We start from the raw sequence: 19,627 nt of genomic DNA, 5'->3' as shown, positions 1-19,627 counted from the left end.
TGCTTGACCGGTTTAATCAGTTGCTTCTCTAAACTTGGGGACTAAATATAAAAATGTCTAAAATATCTCACAGTTCGTCTGATGTCGATGTATAAACCCTCGAATTAAAGCAGTGAGTCAGACCTTAACACCACAGTTGTGTTTTTTTGCATATTCAGAACACGTTCTCACAGACAACAAGAACGAAACTCTGAACTCCAGCTGCTGAGTTTATCCACCGAGTCAAGCTCTAACTTCAGCCGTCCCCACAGCTCTCTGATGAGAAGCTTCTTAAAGCAGTGATCTCTGGGATGTGTAGCTGATTGACTCGACTTCAACCTCTGACCTTTCAATTTATTTGTTACATGGTGCAGTCATGTGATGTTTTTAGCCAATCCACGTGTTGGAAAAGTAACCATTCACCTAACACTGTCTCTCTGTCCCACCAAAGTCAATATAATTAGAGTCACTGTGACTGACTGAAACCCGTCTCTCCTTTTTCTCACAGTGATGTTTCTCTGCTGCTCACCCGACGTCTTCAGAAGGTTGATGGTTGAGTTTCGGCGGGCAGATCTCCCTCATGAGCAGTTCGTCTTCTTCTACATCGACGTGTTCGGGGACAGTCTGAACTCCACACATGGGCAGCCGTGGGCCCGTGGAGACGAGGACGACGCCGTGGCCAAGGAGGCCTTTCAGGTACTAAGAGTTTCACAAAAAAGCGGGCCATCAAAAGCACAAGTCACCACTGTGCGTCATCATAGACTAATTGTTCATCTGTGGTTTTAGCACAGTGCAGTAATGAAGCAGGGGCGATACATCGACAGACATGCAGCTGGCGTGTTGTGGCTAGCTGTTGTTGACAAGCAACTCATTCTCACTTCGACCTCGTCACATATCGATGTTTAGTCATGGACTTTCCACGTCCACATATGACGTCCAAGGTACCCTGGGTGTGTTGGTTGTTGACGTTCTGGGACGCCGTGTCAACTTCAGCCTGTTACATGCATTGTCTGTTTTCAAAATACACTTCTGTTTTCACAGGAAATGCATTTTAAAGAATAACAGTGACCAGCCACCTACCATGCCAAAGTTAAAGGACAGCTTTTTTCGGCGGTGTTTGACTCTGAAATTCATTGACCAAGCGCCGGTTTCGACTACTTCCATGTCAGACTGAGTTGTGACGAGTCATAGCTGTCATGCGTGACTTTAACACCGTGCAGTGTGGAGGGCTAAAGCAACATGAAGCAGAAAGAAACCTGGCTGTTCATCCCAGTGCTCAACTACAATGAGCTGTGTGGAAATACTTCACCAGAGCACATAAAACTGTCACCAGCTTCACATGTCCAAGTCCGAATCCAAAAAGAACAATCCAAGTCTCATTTATCCACTCGTATCCTCAGTACTTCACAAACACATGCATCTGCACTAAAACGTTACAATTTAAAACACGTCACTACACACAGTTTAGTAGCGTGTCTGGCCACACATGTGCATTCGAACTCTGCTCAAGCAGATCACAGGCACACTCAGGGCACACTAGGTATAGGTGAAAGTGCAGCTAATCAGACAATCACGTGGCAGCAACTCAGTGTATTTAGTCATGTAGACATGGTGAAGACGAGCTGCTGAAGTTCAAACGGAGCATCAGAATGATGAAGAAAGGTGATTGAAGTGACTTTGAACGTGGCATGGTTGTTGGTGCCAGACGGGCTGGTCTGAGTATTTACTGGGATTTTCACACACAACCATCTCTAGGGTTTACAGAGGATGGTCCCAAAAAGAGCAAATATCCAGTGAGCCAAAATGCCTTGTTGATGCCAGAGGTCAGAGGAGAATGGCCAGACTGGTTCAAGATGATAGAAAGGCAACAGGAAGTCAAATAAGCACTGGTTCCAACCAAGGTGTGCAGAAGAGCATCTCTGAAGCAACAACACCTTGTCCAACCTTGAAGCAGATGGGCTACAGCAGCAGAAGACCACACCAGGTGCCACTCCTGTCAGCTAACAACAGGAAACTGAGGCTACAATTCACACGGGTTTTCTCACCAAAACTGGACAATAGAAGATTGGAAAAACCACATTCAGATGGAAGCATGGATCCATCCTGCCTTGTATCAACGCTTCAGGCTGCTGCTGGTGGTGTAATGTAAAGTGTGGGGGAGATTTTCTTGGCACACTTTGGGCCCCTTAGTACCAATCAGAATGTCTTTGAAGCCCTCATCAGACCAGGTTAACTCTAACATTTAGCTTTAATAACTTAAAGTCAATAATGGCTGTTTGTTTTGTGAGAAGGCAGAATCAGCTTTGAGTGTCAGTCTAATGAATGTTGACAACCTGCAGCTCCAACTTGAGAATGAGGCGAGCAGCGGATATCAAAGTGTTGACTGAGTGCATCTGACACATTGAAATAATTGCTGGAGCCCACTGACGTCTTATCAGTCAACAGAGATAACTTTAAATAAACAGGAAAACTTTTCAGTTTAGTCGTTACAGAATGGAAGTTCATTAGTGTTCATTAGGGACTGCTGGTGCTGGTGACAGCAACGAGCAGCACCTGGGCCTAAAGGTTTTCTACATGGCTTTTTTTCTCATGAAAAAGAATGAGGACAGGTAAGAGATGAATTGACTTCTGTGACTGAGGATATTCTGCCAAACCGGATCCATAATTGATTCAGCTATCAGAAGCAGAGAGTTGAAGGGGAGGTAAAATACTGCAGAAGGGAAAATTTGAGTCAAAAATGGCACTCAGTGAAATGTGAACACACAGACATGAAGCACATTCTGATATCATTCAGTGTCACTAACACTTTCAGCGGATGATATTATCTCTGATGCACATTCAGAATAAATGTCCATAGAAAAAAAGAGGCTGCAGAAGTCGCTAAGAGTCATCAGGTCTTTAAGTTTTCTTCAGTATCACAGTGATCCAGTGAAAGTTGTCTGTACACTGCAGACGGGAACTGCCAACAGATCATTAAGCTCACTGTTGTTGGAGACAGTTTACACATGGAACGGCAGGGAGGTGTGCTGTCACCACCTCAGGCAGAGAGGCCCCAGAACAGAGCCATACCACCAAAATACTGCAAATGGAAATAAAGTTTTCTTTGACTAAAGGTGTCCTGACCTAGTTGTGATTTTTCAGATTAAGGCCTCTAGTTTCACAGACCGGGCGAGGTGGAGGCGCAGCGCACCTGCGCTTCGCCAACTGGGTGTGGCCAGGCGGATTTTGCAAGTTTGGCACACCGTGCGCGCTGGCGCAGCTACTCTTCTTTCCCACCTCCGTCCCTCCTACCGGCGCAAGTCAGAAGGAGGGAGGAGAGAAGGCGTGGAGTGGGTTTTACACACAGCACACCAATCAAATGAGCCCCTCTCCTCCCCCTTAAATGCGCCGCGCAAAGGCGTAATGAGAGTTTACTCAATTCGCCATGGCAGAAGAGAGCAGCAGCGTCAGACGGCCAAACTTCTCCCAGGAGGAAACTGATGTTTTGCTCCGGGAGGTCCAAGCTTGCAGTGTCTGAATATACAGAACTGTGAGCAGACCTCCACGGGCTGATGATGCAAAGGTAGCCTGGGAGGAGGTCACCACAGTTGTAAATCAATGATGCATTTCTCTCGTGCGCGCGCTCTCTCTTTCTCTCTCGCAGTCTCACTCTGTTTCTTTTCTTTTGACTTTTCTACGATGACAGATGCTGAATATATGCTCCCTATCTGATGCTGTGGCTGTTTGTGGTTGGCTGAGAGGGATGTGAACTCATTAGTTTGCAGCTGTTTAATCAAATCAGGTTGGGTTTCCATTACGCGTGCCAAACGTGCCAAACGGTGCCAATCCCCTTTGATCTGACATCAGATGTGACGGGACAGTCGATACAGAGATACATTTATGTGCTGACTGCAGATAGTTGCATTGAATAGTGGTTTTGTGGCTATTTATTGCATCGTTAATGTGCCTGATATTCTGGAAACCTGCCTGTGAGGTTTTGGTGACGTGTGCGCACTGTCCGCCGGTCAGCCAAACTTCCACTTACACTGGTTGCGCTCCCCCTACGCTGACAGTAGACCTGGTTTCAGCTGGCGAGCTTTTAGTGCACCTTCGGCGAAGCCTTTTGGCACGAAACTGTCACTGTACCAAGCTGGATCTGTCGACACCTCCCCCTGCTGCGCTACCACACCCATCTCAGCGCACCTCTGTCTGTCAAACTACCAAACTGAGCGCGCCTCGGGTTGCGCTGCTCGAAACTAGCTCTGCGCGGGGTTCACCACCCTGCGCTGCGCCGGGAAACTAGAGGCCTAAGATTTAAACTGAGAGCAAACTCTCCGCAGCACCAGCGTCTGTGTGCGATGCTGCGCACTCCCTTGGTCTCCTTGACACTAACTCTTCCAGAACTTGACAGGAGTGTCATTAAATGTTCACGTCTCCTTTTAGTTACTTATAAATTCTGATTACTTCCTTTCATTGAAGGTCATCAGTGATTTTGGAGGTTTTGATTTTGGTCTAACAGCATAAATAATTGTTGTTGTTTTTTTCTTATTATTATTGAAATCAGGAACAAGATGAATCATCCATCCATTATATAACACAATGTCTCTGACAGCATCGATCAAACCCTTGAGAAATGACTCACTCCGCCATTGTTCTCCATCTTACTGAAGCTCACGCTGACGGCACTTTTCTGTCATCTCACTCACGTTAAACTGACTTGAAATGTGGTGCACATGCACATAATCTTTACTCAAAATACACGACTGCTGAAAAGTTTCACTGGTCAAAATTTTGGGGCAGAATCTAGTAAATTAAAGAATTAAACCATCGATATAACAGCAGATAACAAACCTTTCAGCAGTCGTGTCTATCTGTGGTTACTCAGCCTATTTTTCTCCGGGACTGTTAAAGTATTAAAATTCCTTTTTCCTGCTGCCACAGGAAGGTCAAAGGTCAACTTTAGTGTCAGACGCAGCACCGAAGCTGTGTGTTGCTCAGTGTGGAGGGCGAGGGGTTAAACACCGACCCGGAGCCCCTCTGAGTGTTTGACGTCAGTCGCTCACAGAACCTGATTTCCCAGGTTGCTCTGAAGTGCTTCCTCTCACATCTCCATCGTCGTCTCTTTAGTTTTTGAAATTGGTTTTATTCTCTACTGACCGTCCTCCACACACACACACACACACACACACACACACACACACACATATTCATCATTCAGTCATCAGAGCAGTTATTATGCGCTTCTATTCTGTTTGTCTGAGGTGTTAAAGAGCGATGTCGGGCAGATGATGCATTGGATGTTTTTCTCCTTCACCTCCCTCTCTCCATCTCTTTCTTTCTTTCTCTTTAGACTATAAAGTATTTAAATTTTCTCCCTGCAGCTCCGTGTAGAGCGACAGACTGCAGGAGAAACACTTCACATGCACAATCAGAACTATCAAAGAACTAATTTTTCTCAGGCAACACAACTGAATCTCCAGAGAGACGAGAAATTGTCATGCAGTGGTGCCGCTCCTGAAGCTTCACGTGTTTTAACATTTTATTTGAGACTTCTTCTTCCTAAAGTCTTGTTATATTGCTCACACAGTCCATCACACAAGCACGCCTCTAATACTTTGTGATTTACACTATAGTGTTGTCAAAAATATTGATTTATTGATACATATCAATTCTGAATATTTGAAATGGTTTCATTACTCATTTTCTGTCATAGTGATACACCTGTACCAGCTGAACTCTTCACTCTCCTGTTGTTAATGTTCACTACAGTCACTCTGCTGCTCTCAGAAAAGTCATCACTGTCATGTTAAAGAATTTGTTATATTTATTTTTTGATGTGAATCTTTAATTAAAATTGTACTGAATGTTGATACTTTTCAATATATTCTACAGAAGACAGAAATTCCAGCATTATGACAACACTGTTACACTACAGTAACGTTGCCATTCATATTTAATCTGACCCTCGTTGATTCCTTCAGCACGTGCAACAGATCTGGATGCAGCAGTCTCTGTCATGGTGATTTGTTTTGCCTGTTGTCAACATGTTGCAGCCATTCTGCGGGCGTTTATGTCAATCAATTACTTCAGTTTTTGTCCCACATAACCGTTGCATGAGGTGAAAACAAGTTTACCCCCCCTTCTGTGCAGAACATGTTCTTGCACAGCAGTAATTTTTTCCTGGTAAATGTGAGACGTTTGTGTCGCCTATGTCTGCATCTTCACAGTTAGAAACAAGGAAGTGAGTTTGGTGACACAGGGGAAACTAGGATGATTGGTCAGACAGGCAGAAAGATGCAGTGATTGGATAAAGTTAGAGGGTCGTGCAGAATTTACAAGGATTGTTTGAATTTGCAGAACCCAGGGTGGGGTTTCGAACCCTGGGGTGGGGGAGCCCTTCTGTGCAGAGTCTGCATGTTCTCCCTGTGTCAGCGTGGGTTTCCTCCAGGTGCTCCAGTTTCCTCCCACAGTCCAAAGACATGCAGGTTAATTGGTGACTCTAAATTGTCCGTAGGTGTGAATGTGAGTGTGAATGGTTGTCTGTCTCTATGTGTCAGCCCTGTGATAGTCTGGTGACCTGTCCAGGGTGAACCCTGCCTCTCACCCAGTGTCAGCTGGGATAGGCTCCACCCCCAGTGACCCCTAACAGGATAAGTGGTTATGGAAAATGAATGAATGTTCCTGGAGGGGCTGAAACAACAGACTCATTGGAAATGCTGATTTCTAAGATGAGATTACGATGATGACGAGTTTTACTGTTCAGTATAGATAAGACTGATTAAAGAACATATAGTTCCAGGTGCTGCTAATGTCACACAAATATTCAGCACAGTATGGTTTGCCTTGCTGCTAACGGAGGTAGCTGGCAGTCATTCTGCAGGTGGAGCAGAATGAGCATGCAGCAGCAGCGGCAGGGTGGAGCTTCGCCTGTCTTTGGTAAATAAAGACTGAGTAAGATGAAGGATGAGCCAGGCTGTGATGAGGGTGACTGGTCACCGGGACAAAAGACAACAGAGGAGCTGCACTCAAATAACATCAGTGTGTTTATAGAGACAACAGGTTGAAGAGTAGAGCAACATTCAGCCGCTTTCTCACAGGAAAGGAATTTAGATAGAGATATTCTGAGCATACAGGGAGACGGCTTAATTTACTGGCTGTAGAGGAACATATGGGACGGACACGGGGACAAAAATGATGTCAAATTAACGACTCAACACTAAAGATGCTCATTTAATCACATGTAGTGTGTCAAGCTCAGGACAACCGATGCAGCTTCTTTGACAGGATGTCAAATTTAGAACCACATCTGAACAGCAGCTTTGACCTTGACCGCTGCCAGCAGGTCCGATGACTCTGCCTACCCCAGAGTGCATTGGCACTGTTCACCAGTCAATAATGTCATACAGTTTGGTGATATCAGCTGCAAACACGGCACCTGCCTGAACTTGTTTATGCAGCACAGAGCAACAGCTCCTCTTCCTGTTTCCCTTCCAAGTGCAATCAAAGAACATGAGAAAACATGTTTTCTACAAATTTAGATTTCCGTTAATTCTGTTAACATGTCTTTTCTCTATATTTCTTATAGCTGATAGAACAACATTTACTGTACATGGTGATCAGTCCGTGTTCGTCAGGAAAGTAAAAGTTACCTTAAAAATTCTTCTCTTCCTGTTTTCAGAGTGTGAAGATCCTGACGTACCGAGAGCCTCAGAACCCCGAGTACAAAGAGTTTGTCCGCAACCTGAAGACAGACGCCAGGAAAATGTTCAACTACACCATCGAGGACTCACTGGTGAGAAGCGTGTGTGTGTTGGTGACTTGGACACAGTGAGCATGAAAACAACTTTTAAAATAAGTGATAAAAACACTTTAGTGTATAAAAACTGAGGAAATAAAATACAGTTTAAACTTAAAACTCTCGTAAAATCAGGAAAGGCTCTCTGATAAAAGTCCGTTTTAAGAAGGGACTGAAAAGAGATCACTGACTCTGCCGACCTGATTTCCTCAGGCAGATTGTTTCAGAACCTCGGGGCCCTGACAGCAAACGTTCTGTCCCCTTTAGCCTTCAGCCTCTGCTGCCCGAGGACCTCAGAGTACGTCCTGGTGTGAATGGTACTGAGAGGTTGGAGATAAAGCTGGGAGAAACACCATTAAGGTCCCATTGAATGAAAGAGAAGCCCTCTTGTTCTCGTAAAACAGGGACCAGCAACCTTTACAATCAAAAGAGCCAAAAAACGATAAAAACAAAATCTGTCTGGAGCCACAAAACATATTTTAGCTTTATAATAAAGATTATTTGGAGCTACAGAGCTGAAATGAAGCTGTCCACACACTATTAAATTCTCTATTCTCCTCCAAAAGTTTACTTTTTCGGATTTGTAATCGATATATAAACCCACCACCACTTCCTCAAGCTCAGGTCCTCTACCAGAGGCCTGGGAGTTTGAGGGTTCTACGCAGTATCTTAGCTGTATCCCCACATCTTTTCTAGCTCTTCTCTAAGGCCTTGGTATTTTTCCAGCTCCTTCCTGATGTTGCTGTCATCGATCACCACTGACTTCTTCTGTTGTTTGTCCATCAACATGATGTCTGGTTGGTCAGTCATCACCAGTTTGTCAGTCTGGATCTGGAAGTCCCACAGGATCTTAGCTCGGTCATTCTCCACCACCTAAGGAGGTGTCTTCCATTCTGACCTTTGGACTTCCAGCCCAGATGTTCCTGTACACTATGCCAGTCACTTGGTTATGGCGTCCAGTGTGCGCTGATCCTGCCTGTATCTTACACCCTGCTGTTATGTGCTGAACTGTCTCAGGAGCATCTTTGCACAGCCTGTACCTGGGGTCCTGTCTGCTGTGGTAGACCCCTGCTTACATGTATATGTAACATTCTGTGTGTGCTAGGGCTGAAACTAACGATTATTTTCATTGTCAACTAATCTGTTGATTATTTCTTCGATTAGTTGACTAATCATTTTATCGAAAATTGTGTTAAAATGTTGAAAAATGTCGGTGTGTCTCTTCCAAACCCCAAAACTATGTCATCTAATGTTTTGTTTCGTACTCACACCAAAGGGTTTTAGTTCACCGTCATGGGAGAGTGTGTAAAGCTGCCAATATTTGAACGTAAGAAGCTGCAATAAGAGTATTTGGGGTAGTACTTTCCTATGAAAAATGACCGATTAGTCGACTACTAAAATAATTACCGATTATTTTAGTAGTTGATTAGTCATCAATTATTCGACTATTCGTTGCAGCCCTAGTGTGTGCAGACACAAACTCCATTAAAGGTTTCTAATAAATCTAGCTGTTAATAAAGCCTGATCCGTCTGTGATCAGCTGCCCGCGTCATCAAAAACCGATGTCGCTTCACGTTACACTCCAGAGGAGAAGACGTCTCATTTAAAGGCATATTTCCCTGTTTCTTATCTCCTTGTGTCTCATCTTCGCATGTGTCCCTCATGTCTTTCGAGGGTGGAGCTAAGACGCGACGAAGAGACGCAAGTGAGGGAAACGTGGATGCAAGATCAGGTACTGAGATGAACCCCTGCACTGGTGGAACAGCCAATAGGAACACCCTTTCTCTGAAAGTGTCCTGTCACGGTCTAGATTCTTAAAGCCTGAAAACAGAGCCGAGAGGAGGAGCAGAAGTCTAGTTTTCTCTCTGACCACTTATACTTCAAAGTTTATAATACAAGCCAGAATAAAACTGCCTACCTGAGCTTTAATTCAGCTTGTTCGAGGCATTGGTGAGCACTCGACAGTGAAACAGGAACCTGTTCATATTTAACTCTGCGCATGTTTTGATGCTGAGCTTCCAGTTTCTTTTGCCAAATACTGCTGGTTTCTTCTGTTCTTATTCAGCTGCTGCTCAGAGGGATCTTTGTCTCTGTCAGTCTGGTGGGACCATTGTACAGTGTTTTGTTCTCCATGTACAAAACAACCCTTCATACTAAATAACATCTACTTGCAGAGAGGACTGTCTGCACCCTAAAAGCCTCAAAGACCATTCACACATTGAGTCGTCCTCTCACACAGCTGACTGGAGCACATCAGGCTTTCAACAGTCGTGCACATCTTGCACATTTGCTTTAGCAGACTGGAAATGAAACTCAACAGAGGAAAGTCAAGTAAAGAAGGGTTGCTAGTTAGTAACACAGGTGATTATATGATCAGTGGAAAAGTCAGGAGTTTAACAAACCAACACGTTCTCACTCCGACCTCGTCACATATCGACGTTTGGTCATGGACTTCCCACATGGAGATACAAAGTCCAAGGTATCCCAGGTGCATTGGTTGTTGACGTTCTGGGACGCCTGTTACAGTTTGCATGCAGTCTCTTTCAAAACAACAAACAAACATGGTTGGGTTTAGGAAAAAAGAACAGGGTTTGACTTTATAATCTTACGAGAAGAGAACACGGGCCTCCTGGGTGAAAGTTGGTGGTTACTGGACGCATCCACCACCCCTCCTGCCCAGCCGCCCAACGCAAACCTCTACTGACTTAGCTTTCGTTGTTGCCCTGCCGCGTTTCTCCCTGACGCCAGCAAGCGCCGTTAAACAATAACAGCAACTGGCTGCATATCATGCCGACCCTGACAAATCAGGGTTCATCCTCTGGAAACCATGAATATTACTTGATGAACGTGTCAGACAGACAAACGTCCTGATCCTCGGGCTGCTCTGCTGCTGGTGGAGGACAAATATGATTCAATATAAATAAAGGAAATTAGCTTATTAAACATAATGTGTCTAACAGAAGATATCAACAATGTATTTATGAGAAGAGACATTATTATGCAAATTTAATTAGTGTTGTCTGAGACAGTTCAGCTTAGAGAAGCTAATTAAGTCTGCTGACGTTATCCTGTCGCTTCATCCTGCACAAAGGTCAACATCACACACACACACACACACACACACAGAAAGAGACAAAGATGGTGAGAGCAACAAAAGACAGAGGACAAAACTAATGATGGCACAGATCAGCTCAGCACAACAACACTACCTGCTGCTGCAGTGAAGATGACATGGTGTAAAATAATAATTATAAAACCCTGAAGAGGAGGTGACACTTCTTGTTTCCCTCGTGTTCCCTTTGAGGTTTGATACATTTTATCGTGTTACAAAAAAGGTCAAATAAACATGTATCTTGGTATTTTCCAAGACATGGTGGATAATTATCTGTTCTGAAAAGCTGTGCACTTTTCTTGCGCTGCTGTCAGAAGCCTTTAGCAGGTATTTAACTATACCTCCGCATTTCAAAGTACTATCCAGTACTGTCCACATATGACATGCAAGGTACCTTGGATGGTTACTTGTTGATGTTCTGGGACGCCGTGTCAAGTTCTGCCTGTTACACTGGTAACGTTTAGCCAACACAGTCTCACAGGAAGTGAACACAGACCTCCCCGGTGAAAGTCGGTGGTTTCCAGACCCATCCACCACCCCTCCCACCTGCCCTACTTGGACTTCCGCCAACTAAACTTTGTTGTTGTCCTGCCACGTTTCCCCCTGAGACCGCCAGGTGCTGTTAAACAATAACAGCAACTGGCAGCGTATCAAGCCAACGTGAAAGGACGACTTTTTCCGTCACTGTCTGACGCTGGAAGTCACTGACCAAGCCTTGGACGTCAACGGCTTTGAAGTGAGACTGGGTTGACCCCCTAGGTAGCCCAGGTGAGTAAGTGGCTTAAATTTCTAAGGCCACTAGAGGTTGCTGCCGAATGATAAACGCAAGTCTGGGCTGTAATATGCTGCTTGCACGAACAGCCTTTACTGCCGTTTTTTCAGGGAAGGATGGTTTGATTTCTTGGCTAGGAGCAGTAACATGCTGCAATGTCAGGCCTAGTTTCAGGTTACCTTGCTCAACTGCTCAAAGCCAAGAAAGTTCGACACACATGGACGGATTACAATAAAATCAGCCCCTGGGCACATATGCAAAAGGCCCCACCACCTCTCCTACACTGTAGCGCACAGACTTTGTGATGGTTTTGCATCTTTTGTTGTTGTTTTGCTTCTCTTTCTACAACCCAGTCTCACTCGAACACAGATGCTTGGTCGGTGACTTCTGGCATCAGACACAGATGAAAAAGCTGTCCTTTCATGTTGGCATCAGGGGTAGCGTTAACCGGATATTCTCGGTCATTGACCGTTTCTTTACAACAATGACCGGAAAATCTGAAGGCCGTCGGTCATTTTGACCGGTTACAATTACCACCCCTGTCCACTTGGCGGCGGAGTGCACAGTCAGTGGTTTAAGTGGCTGCCGTTTTCACACTGCAGAGAAAAAGTCATTCATCTGCTTCATGTAGCGTTGTCAAAGATCCACTGTCTTTGGCGTTGTTGACATAATGATTTATTTTCAAAATAAAATAACAACAGCACGCACTGAGGAACGTGAGGAGAAAATACCGTGTTTATAATTTAAAATAACACAACAGTGCATAATTGAACACATTTTTCAATACCCTAATCACTTCATTACAATTTTAATTTTGTGTCACCGAGCCTTCAGGCATAACTAGGCTACATAATGCCCTGGACACACCGGACGCGTTAGTGATGCATTAGTGCTGTCCGGTGTGTCCAGGGCAAAGCCTAATGGCACCGGTGTGTGGATGTCTGTTCATCTTTTTGTTCATGTCCTTATTAATGTACTAGGGGTGTAACGGTACACAAAAATCACGGTTCGGTACGTACCTCGGTACACAAGTCACGGTTCGTTTTTTTTCGGTACAGTAATGAAAAAAACAGACAACTATTAAATATCTTTTACTTATTGGTAACCTTATTAAAACATACCACCACAGCAGTTAACTCTTTTTACACAATTTTTGAATGAAACAAATATATATAAAATCCTGCTTTTTCACATTGTTTGAATGAAAATAGAAATATAAAAGTGAAAAATAAAATCCTGCTGGTTTTTTAACACATTTTTGGAATGAAAAATATAAATATAAAGTTCTGCTTAAACAGTTTTACTCAATTAAAATAAAAAGTATAGTGCAGCTGGTCAGCTTTAAAGCCTGCTCAGATTCAGTTTTACTAGGAACTTACTTAGCTTTCCCACTTTGTTAAAGTGCAGTAAACAAAACATGCTTATATCTAAAGTGCAGCTTAAACAATTTTACTCAACTCCAATGGCGTTGGTTATTTCTTCAGCGCGATGGTCAGGGAAACACTCTTTCTTTTTAAATGACGACGATATCGTAGTTTGCACCAGATTGCTTTTTCTAGTCGTGCCGGTTAACGTTCAAACTCGGGTGGTGTCGCTTTAGATGCGTTAGCATGTTAGACGTGTCTTGTCCACTTGTTTATTTCCATCTTCGTATTTTACCCTGAAACCAAAGTGTTCCCGAACGGAGGACTTAAGGTTTGCGAGTGGGTCTTCAGGTGTGTCAGGCTCACTTGCCATGTTGTCAAAATGCTAGAATGCGCTGCACAAAGTGAAGGCGGAGATTTACGGTAATTCGGTACAGGGTCGTGCCGAACCGAAAGTCGCGTACCGAACGGTTCTACAGAAATACACGTACCGTTACAGCCCTATAATGCACACTTTATAACTTGCTTGTTGGATTTATTAAAAACGAACGAATGAAAACTAAATGTCTTTGAATATCTGTATTATCATTTAAAAACGAAAATTAAAATGACCGGTAAAAATAGATTATGACCGGATTTTTATGACCCTGTCGGTCAAAATGACCGGCGACGAAAAAGTCTAGCGCAACGTCTGGTTGGCATGATATGTGGCCAGTGGCTGTAATTGTTTAACCGTGCCTGGCAGTGTCAGGGGGAAACACTGCAGGACAACAATTAAAGTTAAGGTGGTGGAAGTCTGAGTAGGGCTGGTGGGAGGGGTGGATGGGTCCAACAACCACTGACTTTCAACTGGGAGGCCAGTGTTCACTTCCTGTGAGACTGTAAAGCCAAACCCTGTTCTTTTCTCCTAAACCCAACCACATGTGTGTTGCTGAAGGTAAAAAACGTTGATTCCCAGTGTTCTACAGACCTGGTGCTTTTATTTTGAAAGAGACTGTATGCAAACTGTACATTTCCTGTGAAAAAAAGAAGTGTATTTTGAAAACAGACAGTGCATGTAACAGGCTGAAGTTGACACGGCGTCCCAGAACGTCAACAACCAACACACCCAGGGTACCTTGGACGTCACATGTGGACGTGGAAAGTCCACGACCAAACGTGGACATGTGACGAGGTCACAGTGAGGATGTGTTGCTCTGTAGTTGTTTTGCGTCTCTTTAAGGTATTTCTGTGTCTTTTTGTGGTCGGTGTGAGTCTCTTCCTGATTGGTAGCTGTTAATTCAGGTGACATTTTGCAGGTGAAGTTCAGGGGGGCCCCTGACACTTTAAAAAATAGATATAACGTGCTAATGAATGAGCTTTAGAGATGCTGCCAGGTTGATTTTGAGCCAGGCTAGCTGCTTCCCCTTGTTTTCAGTCTTTGTGCTAAGCTAAGCTAACTGGCTGCCTGCTGTAGCTTCATAATCAGCAGACAAATAACAGAGTGATATCAAACTCCCCATCTCACTCTCTTGTCTGTGTATCTATAAATACAAGTCACAGAATCAGTGAAAGTGGAAGTTTAAACCAAGGTGGTCTGCAGCCTGCGTCTGTGAGCTGCACACGTTCTCAGCAGCTGCTTGTCTACACATCATGAATGTTTTCTGTGCGTGTGCATCGTTTACACATCTGGCCTCAGTGTGTTGTTTCAAGCTTTAAACACACAAACTGTCAGTAATGTGTGAGACATTTCACACAAACACACACACCTCAGATGTTGATGCTTCCAGGCATGAACTTTTTTTTAAATATCTGTCAGTGTACGCCAGCCTTTATATATCTTGACATCAACCTCATTAAATTCCTCACTCCTCTGTGTTTCTGTTTACCAGCAACAAACTCTGCTCTCTGCTTGTAATCACACGGTGGAGTGAACTTGCAGATTACTGAGGACACAGTGTTGTTGACACACAAACTGTTAAATTGGCCAAATTAGATTCTCTGCACTGGCTTACTTGTTGTTTTTGTTCACCACAGATTACAGAGACAACATCCTCTCTGCTTATGTGTCACATTAACACGCCAACAGTTTGATTTACTCAGTTTGTGTTGTTGTTGTTTCAGATAAACTCTTTTTATTTTAGAAACAAAAGCACAGAGGTCAAAAGATCTGTTGTCCAAAAACAGATAAAAACACATCAGTGAGTCACACTGCGTCACAGAGTGACATGTTCCTTCATTAACATGAACACACACAAACTGTAGTTTATTCTGGCTCAAATATCACACACACACCGTCCTGCTGCCGCAAACACTCCCTGGAGAATGGATTAATCATTGCTGAAAATAGTCCCCAACAATGCATAAAGACAACAGTGAGCAGCTGTTTTAGGGAATTACTGATGAGACTTTATACCTGTGTTTTTAAATACTTAATAGAAGCTAATGTGCTTGGAGCTGAGAGACACAGACAGGAAGTCATAATGTACCTAATGTGAGTGGCAGACTTGATTTCTTTTAAAAACATGGGAAGAAGGCAATGAGCAGTGAAAAAAGAAATGACCCAAAAAATTAGCAAGAAATTTAGAAAATTAAAAATGAGAACATTAGTTTAAAAAAGGAAAGAAACATTTTCTTTCTTTCTTTAAAAACAAAGAAACATTAAAATTAAATGACCCGGAAAGAGTGCTGAAAAATTCTAATTATTCTGTAACATAATTTTAAAATGTAATAATAATAAAACTAAATTAGTTTTTCACTAACATTTTTCTTTTTCCCCTATTTGAAAAACAAAAAAACTTTTCTGCATCTATTTTTGTATTTTGTGGGATATTTCTTACCACGTTGCTCATTGCTTTTTTCCCTATGTTTTTGAAAGAGATTGCACCAATGTGCTCGGGGTTCAGAGGTTTAACTGAATCAGTGCAGCGCCGGACTAAAAATGAAATAAAAATGAAAGTCATTTTGACTTTTTTTCCTTAAAAATTGGGCGTCAGGCTGTCGAAAGCAAAATTAATTGAAACTAACATCCCTACCTGGAACTTTCCTCAATGCTGTAATCAGCTCAAATGTATTATAGGACTCCAATTTGTCCCTTATCAGCCACCATACGTGTGTGTGTGTGTGTGTGTGTGTGTGTGTGTGTGTGTGTGTGTGTGTGTGTGTGTGTGTGTGTTAAGTAGGCAGGTTGTCTGGCAGCTAATCAGCAGCAGACAGACAGCTGAGGGACAGTAATGTAGTTAACGTACACAGAGCTCGATACTACATACACACCCACTCACACACACACACACACACACACAGATATAATATGATGACACTTCAGTGATCTCTGTGGAGAAACAGGATCCATCAAAGGAAACAACCAGATGGCAGCAAACACAATGAACAGTCACATGATAATTATAATACCGTTTTCTAAACTCCAGACGACCTTTGACCTCTACAGACACTTCTCACCATCATCAGTCTTTTGATCTGCCTGACAGAAGTTTTTTTTCTCGCAATCATTTATTTTTGCTTTTTGGAAAGAATTGCAAACACTCTTCAATTTTCTGGTCGTCCTTGTGTGTCAGTGTTTTGCACTGTCTCTCCGTCTCCAGCCTGCACTCTGGAGCATCCTCATTAAATGTAATCAGACAGGGGGAAGACAAAACCAGCATGACTTCTGTAATTTCCAGTTTTTAACCATTAACCACGGCTTCACGCTTTTTTCCTCACAGCTCCAGGGCAAACAGAGGTTGATTTTAAACACTCTTTAGCCAGCTGGTTAGAGGAATTGAAGGCCCATCACTTGGCGCAGGTCACAGGGTCGGATCTGATCTTCAGGGAGTTCAGAGGAAAGATGATGGTTTGGCAGAATAATTGGTTCAGTCGCTCACTGCAGTTTAACCCTTTACATCCATTAAATGTTTACAGAAAAACATGTCAATGTTTTTATGGCTTTTATGTTATATCACACTTAAAAGGCAACTTCAGTATTTATCAACCTGGACTTTATTGTCCCATGTTTTTGTGTCTAACTGACTAATGGGAACAGGAATTTTTTAAACTGGTCCCGTATTGAGAGAGAGCAAGCTGTGAAACAGGCTGCAACAAAACCACTCAGGGCATGTTTGCACCATCAGTGTATGTCCAGTACAAGTGTTTGTATTTGCCACTGACAGAAAAACTTCATATTATTCTAAGTGTCTGACAACATTATGGATACAGAGATAGACCTCTTTGTTAATGATAAGATTCTTTTCATTTCCCCAGGAACAGCCCAGATATCGCCATCTCCAAGTCCACCAGACTCCATTCAAATAAACAGTAATTTTAGCATGAGTAGAGGCAGCATATTTTCATGTGTTACTGGGTGAATTAAGGGTTTAATTCAACCAAACCAGAGTTGGTGATTGTGGGAACAGTGGAAAGACTAACCAAGACAGCGTTTATGAATTGTATTGTGCTTCTGTCGACTTAAAATGAAGTTCATTTTATGATGATAAAATTATTGTTTATTTAAATGGAGTCTGGTGGGTTTGACGATGGCGATATCTGGGCTGTTCCTGGTGAAACAAAATAGATCTTACTCTTTAACAAAGAGGTCTATCTCTGTATCCATAGTGTTGTCAGACAGAATGATATGATGATCCTGTCAGTGGCAAAAACAAACACTTTCACTGGACGTACACTGACGGTGCGAACATGCCCTAAGTGATCACGTAGCAACCTGTTTCACAGCTGCTGGCTGCAGCGCTCTCTCTCAATACTGGACCAGTTGAAAAAAATCTGGTTCCCATTAGTCAGTTAGACACAACATGGGAAAATAGAGTCCAGGTTAAGAAATACTGAAGTTACCTTTTAAGTGTGATGTAACATGCATAGAAAGACACTCACAGAGTTTTCTGATATTCCCACAAACCATCATCTTTCCTCTGAACTCCCTGAAGATCAGATCCGACCCTGTGACCTGCACCAAGTGATGGGCCTTCAATTCCTCTAACCAGCTGGCTAAAGAGTGTTTAAAATCAACCTCTGTTTGCCCTGGAGCTGTGAGGAAAAAAGCGTGAAGCCGTGGTTAATGGTTAAAAACTGGAAATTACAGAAGTCATGCTGGTTTTGTCTTCCCCCTGTCTGATTACATTTAATGAGAATGCTCCAGAGTGCAGGCTGGAGACGGAGAGACATCGCAAAACACTGACACACAAGGACGACCAGAAAATTGAAGAGTGTTTGCAACTCTTTCCAAAAAGCAAAAATAAATGATTGCGAGAAAAAACTTCTGTCAGGCAGATCAAAAGACTGATGATGGTGAGAAGTGTCCATAGAGGTCAAAGGTCGTCTGGAGTTTAGAAAACGGTATTATAATTATCATGCGACGCATCAACATGAATCATATAAAGTGTTTGTTTTTGCTCAAGTCAAACACCCAGATCTCCCTTTTAATGGGAGGCCAGTATCAGAGAGCATTATGGGTAATCAGCCATTGATTTCACTCTGAAAGATGGAGACTCTTTGTTTTGAGTGGACTGCTCGATCCTCCAGTTGAACTGGAGTGACATCATTACCAGCTGTTAATGGTCCCAGTTTCAATTGCAATTAAAATGTAGAGATGAAGAGTGAAAGGGAGAAATATTAGAAAAAAAACAACAATAAAAAGGATTTTAGTTTGTTTCTCAGTGTCTCTGATCTTTCCTCGTTCAGATGAACATCATAGCCGGAGGATTTTACGACGGTCTGATGCTCTACACTCACGCTCTGAACGAGACCATGTCCATGTCCGCCAGTCGGCCTCCAGGGAAAGTCGTCACCAAGAGGATGTGGAATCGAACCTTTCACGGTCAGTACATTTCAGTGTTTTTGTGCCATTTGTATTGGTTTTTGTGGACATTTTATCACAGAAGGGGAAAGTCTGCTTCTACTCCTTTGTAGTGTTCATCTCTTAAGGTTGAATTTAAAATGAAATTCTTTTTTGTTCATTATGAGTCTATACCGGTAACAGCCATGGCTGAAGGCAGTATGTTTTTGGGTTGTCTGTCTGTACACGCCAACCTCGTCACATATCAACACGAACGTTAGCCTCTGGCGCTCTGCACTGAACACCAGCTGGGTTGCATAGGAGCTAGCTAATACTGCTGGTAACGCTGTCCAAGTGGCGGGATGGTGTTGCTTCTGAAACATGGTAACCACCCTCCAGTCCCCCATCCCCCAACACATCCTCACTGTGACCTCGTCACATGTCCATGTTTGGTCATGGACTTTCCACGTCCACATGTGACGTCCAAGGTACCCTGTTTGTGTTGGTTGTTGACGTTCTGGGACGCCGTGTCAACTTCAGCCTGTTACATGCATTGTCTGTTTTCAAAATACACTTCTGTTTTCACAGGAAATGTACAATTTGCATACATTCTGTCAAAATAAAAGCACTACATCGGTACAACACAACTTTTTTTTTTCTTCAACAACACACACACCTGGTTGGGTTTAGGAAAACAGAAAAGGGTTTGACTTTACAGTGTAAGGGGAAGTCGGGTGAAAGTCTGTGGTTGTTGGATCCATCCACCACCCCTCCCACCAGCTCTACTCGGACTTCTGCTGCCTTAACTTTCGATTGTTGTCCCCCCGCGTTTCCTCCTGACGCCGCCTGGCTCCATTAAACTATG

The 19,627-nt window shown here is 43.2% G+C and overlaps 1 protein-coding gene across 5 annotated transcripts in view; it reads left to right on the top strand.

The window, feature by feature from the left end:
- LOC117265782 (atrial natriuretic peptide receptor 1-like) overlaps nt 1-19,627 on the top strand; it is a 140,232-nt gene that overhangs the window by 68,856 nt on the left and 51,749 nt on the right. For all 5 annotated transcript variants that reach the window (XM_033640479.2, XM_078171309.1, XM_078171308.1 and 2 more), the window contains exons 3-5: nt 488-675; nt 7,637-7,750; nt 18,669-18,804. In XM_033640479.2, coding sequence (XP_033496370.1) covers nt 488-675; nt 7,637-7,750; nt 18,669-18,804 — 438 coding nt within the window. The remainder of the gene's footprint in view (nt 1-487; nt 676-7,636; nt 7,751-18,668; nt 18,805-19,627) is intronic.

The sequence above is a fragment of the Epinephelus lanceolatus genome, chromosome 10, assembly GCF_041903045.1.
Source record: "Epinephelus lanceolatus isolate andai-2023 chromosome 10, ASM4190304v1, whole genome shotgun sequence".
Taxonomy (NCBI): Eukaryota; Metazoa; Chordata; class Actinopteri; order Perciformes; family Serranidae; genus Epinephelus; species Epinephelus lanceolatus.
The sequence above is the reverse complement of the archived record's forward strand: the minus strand, read 5'-3'. Positions and strand labels throughout refer to the sequence as shown.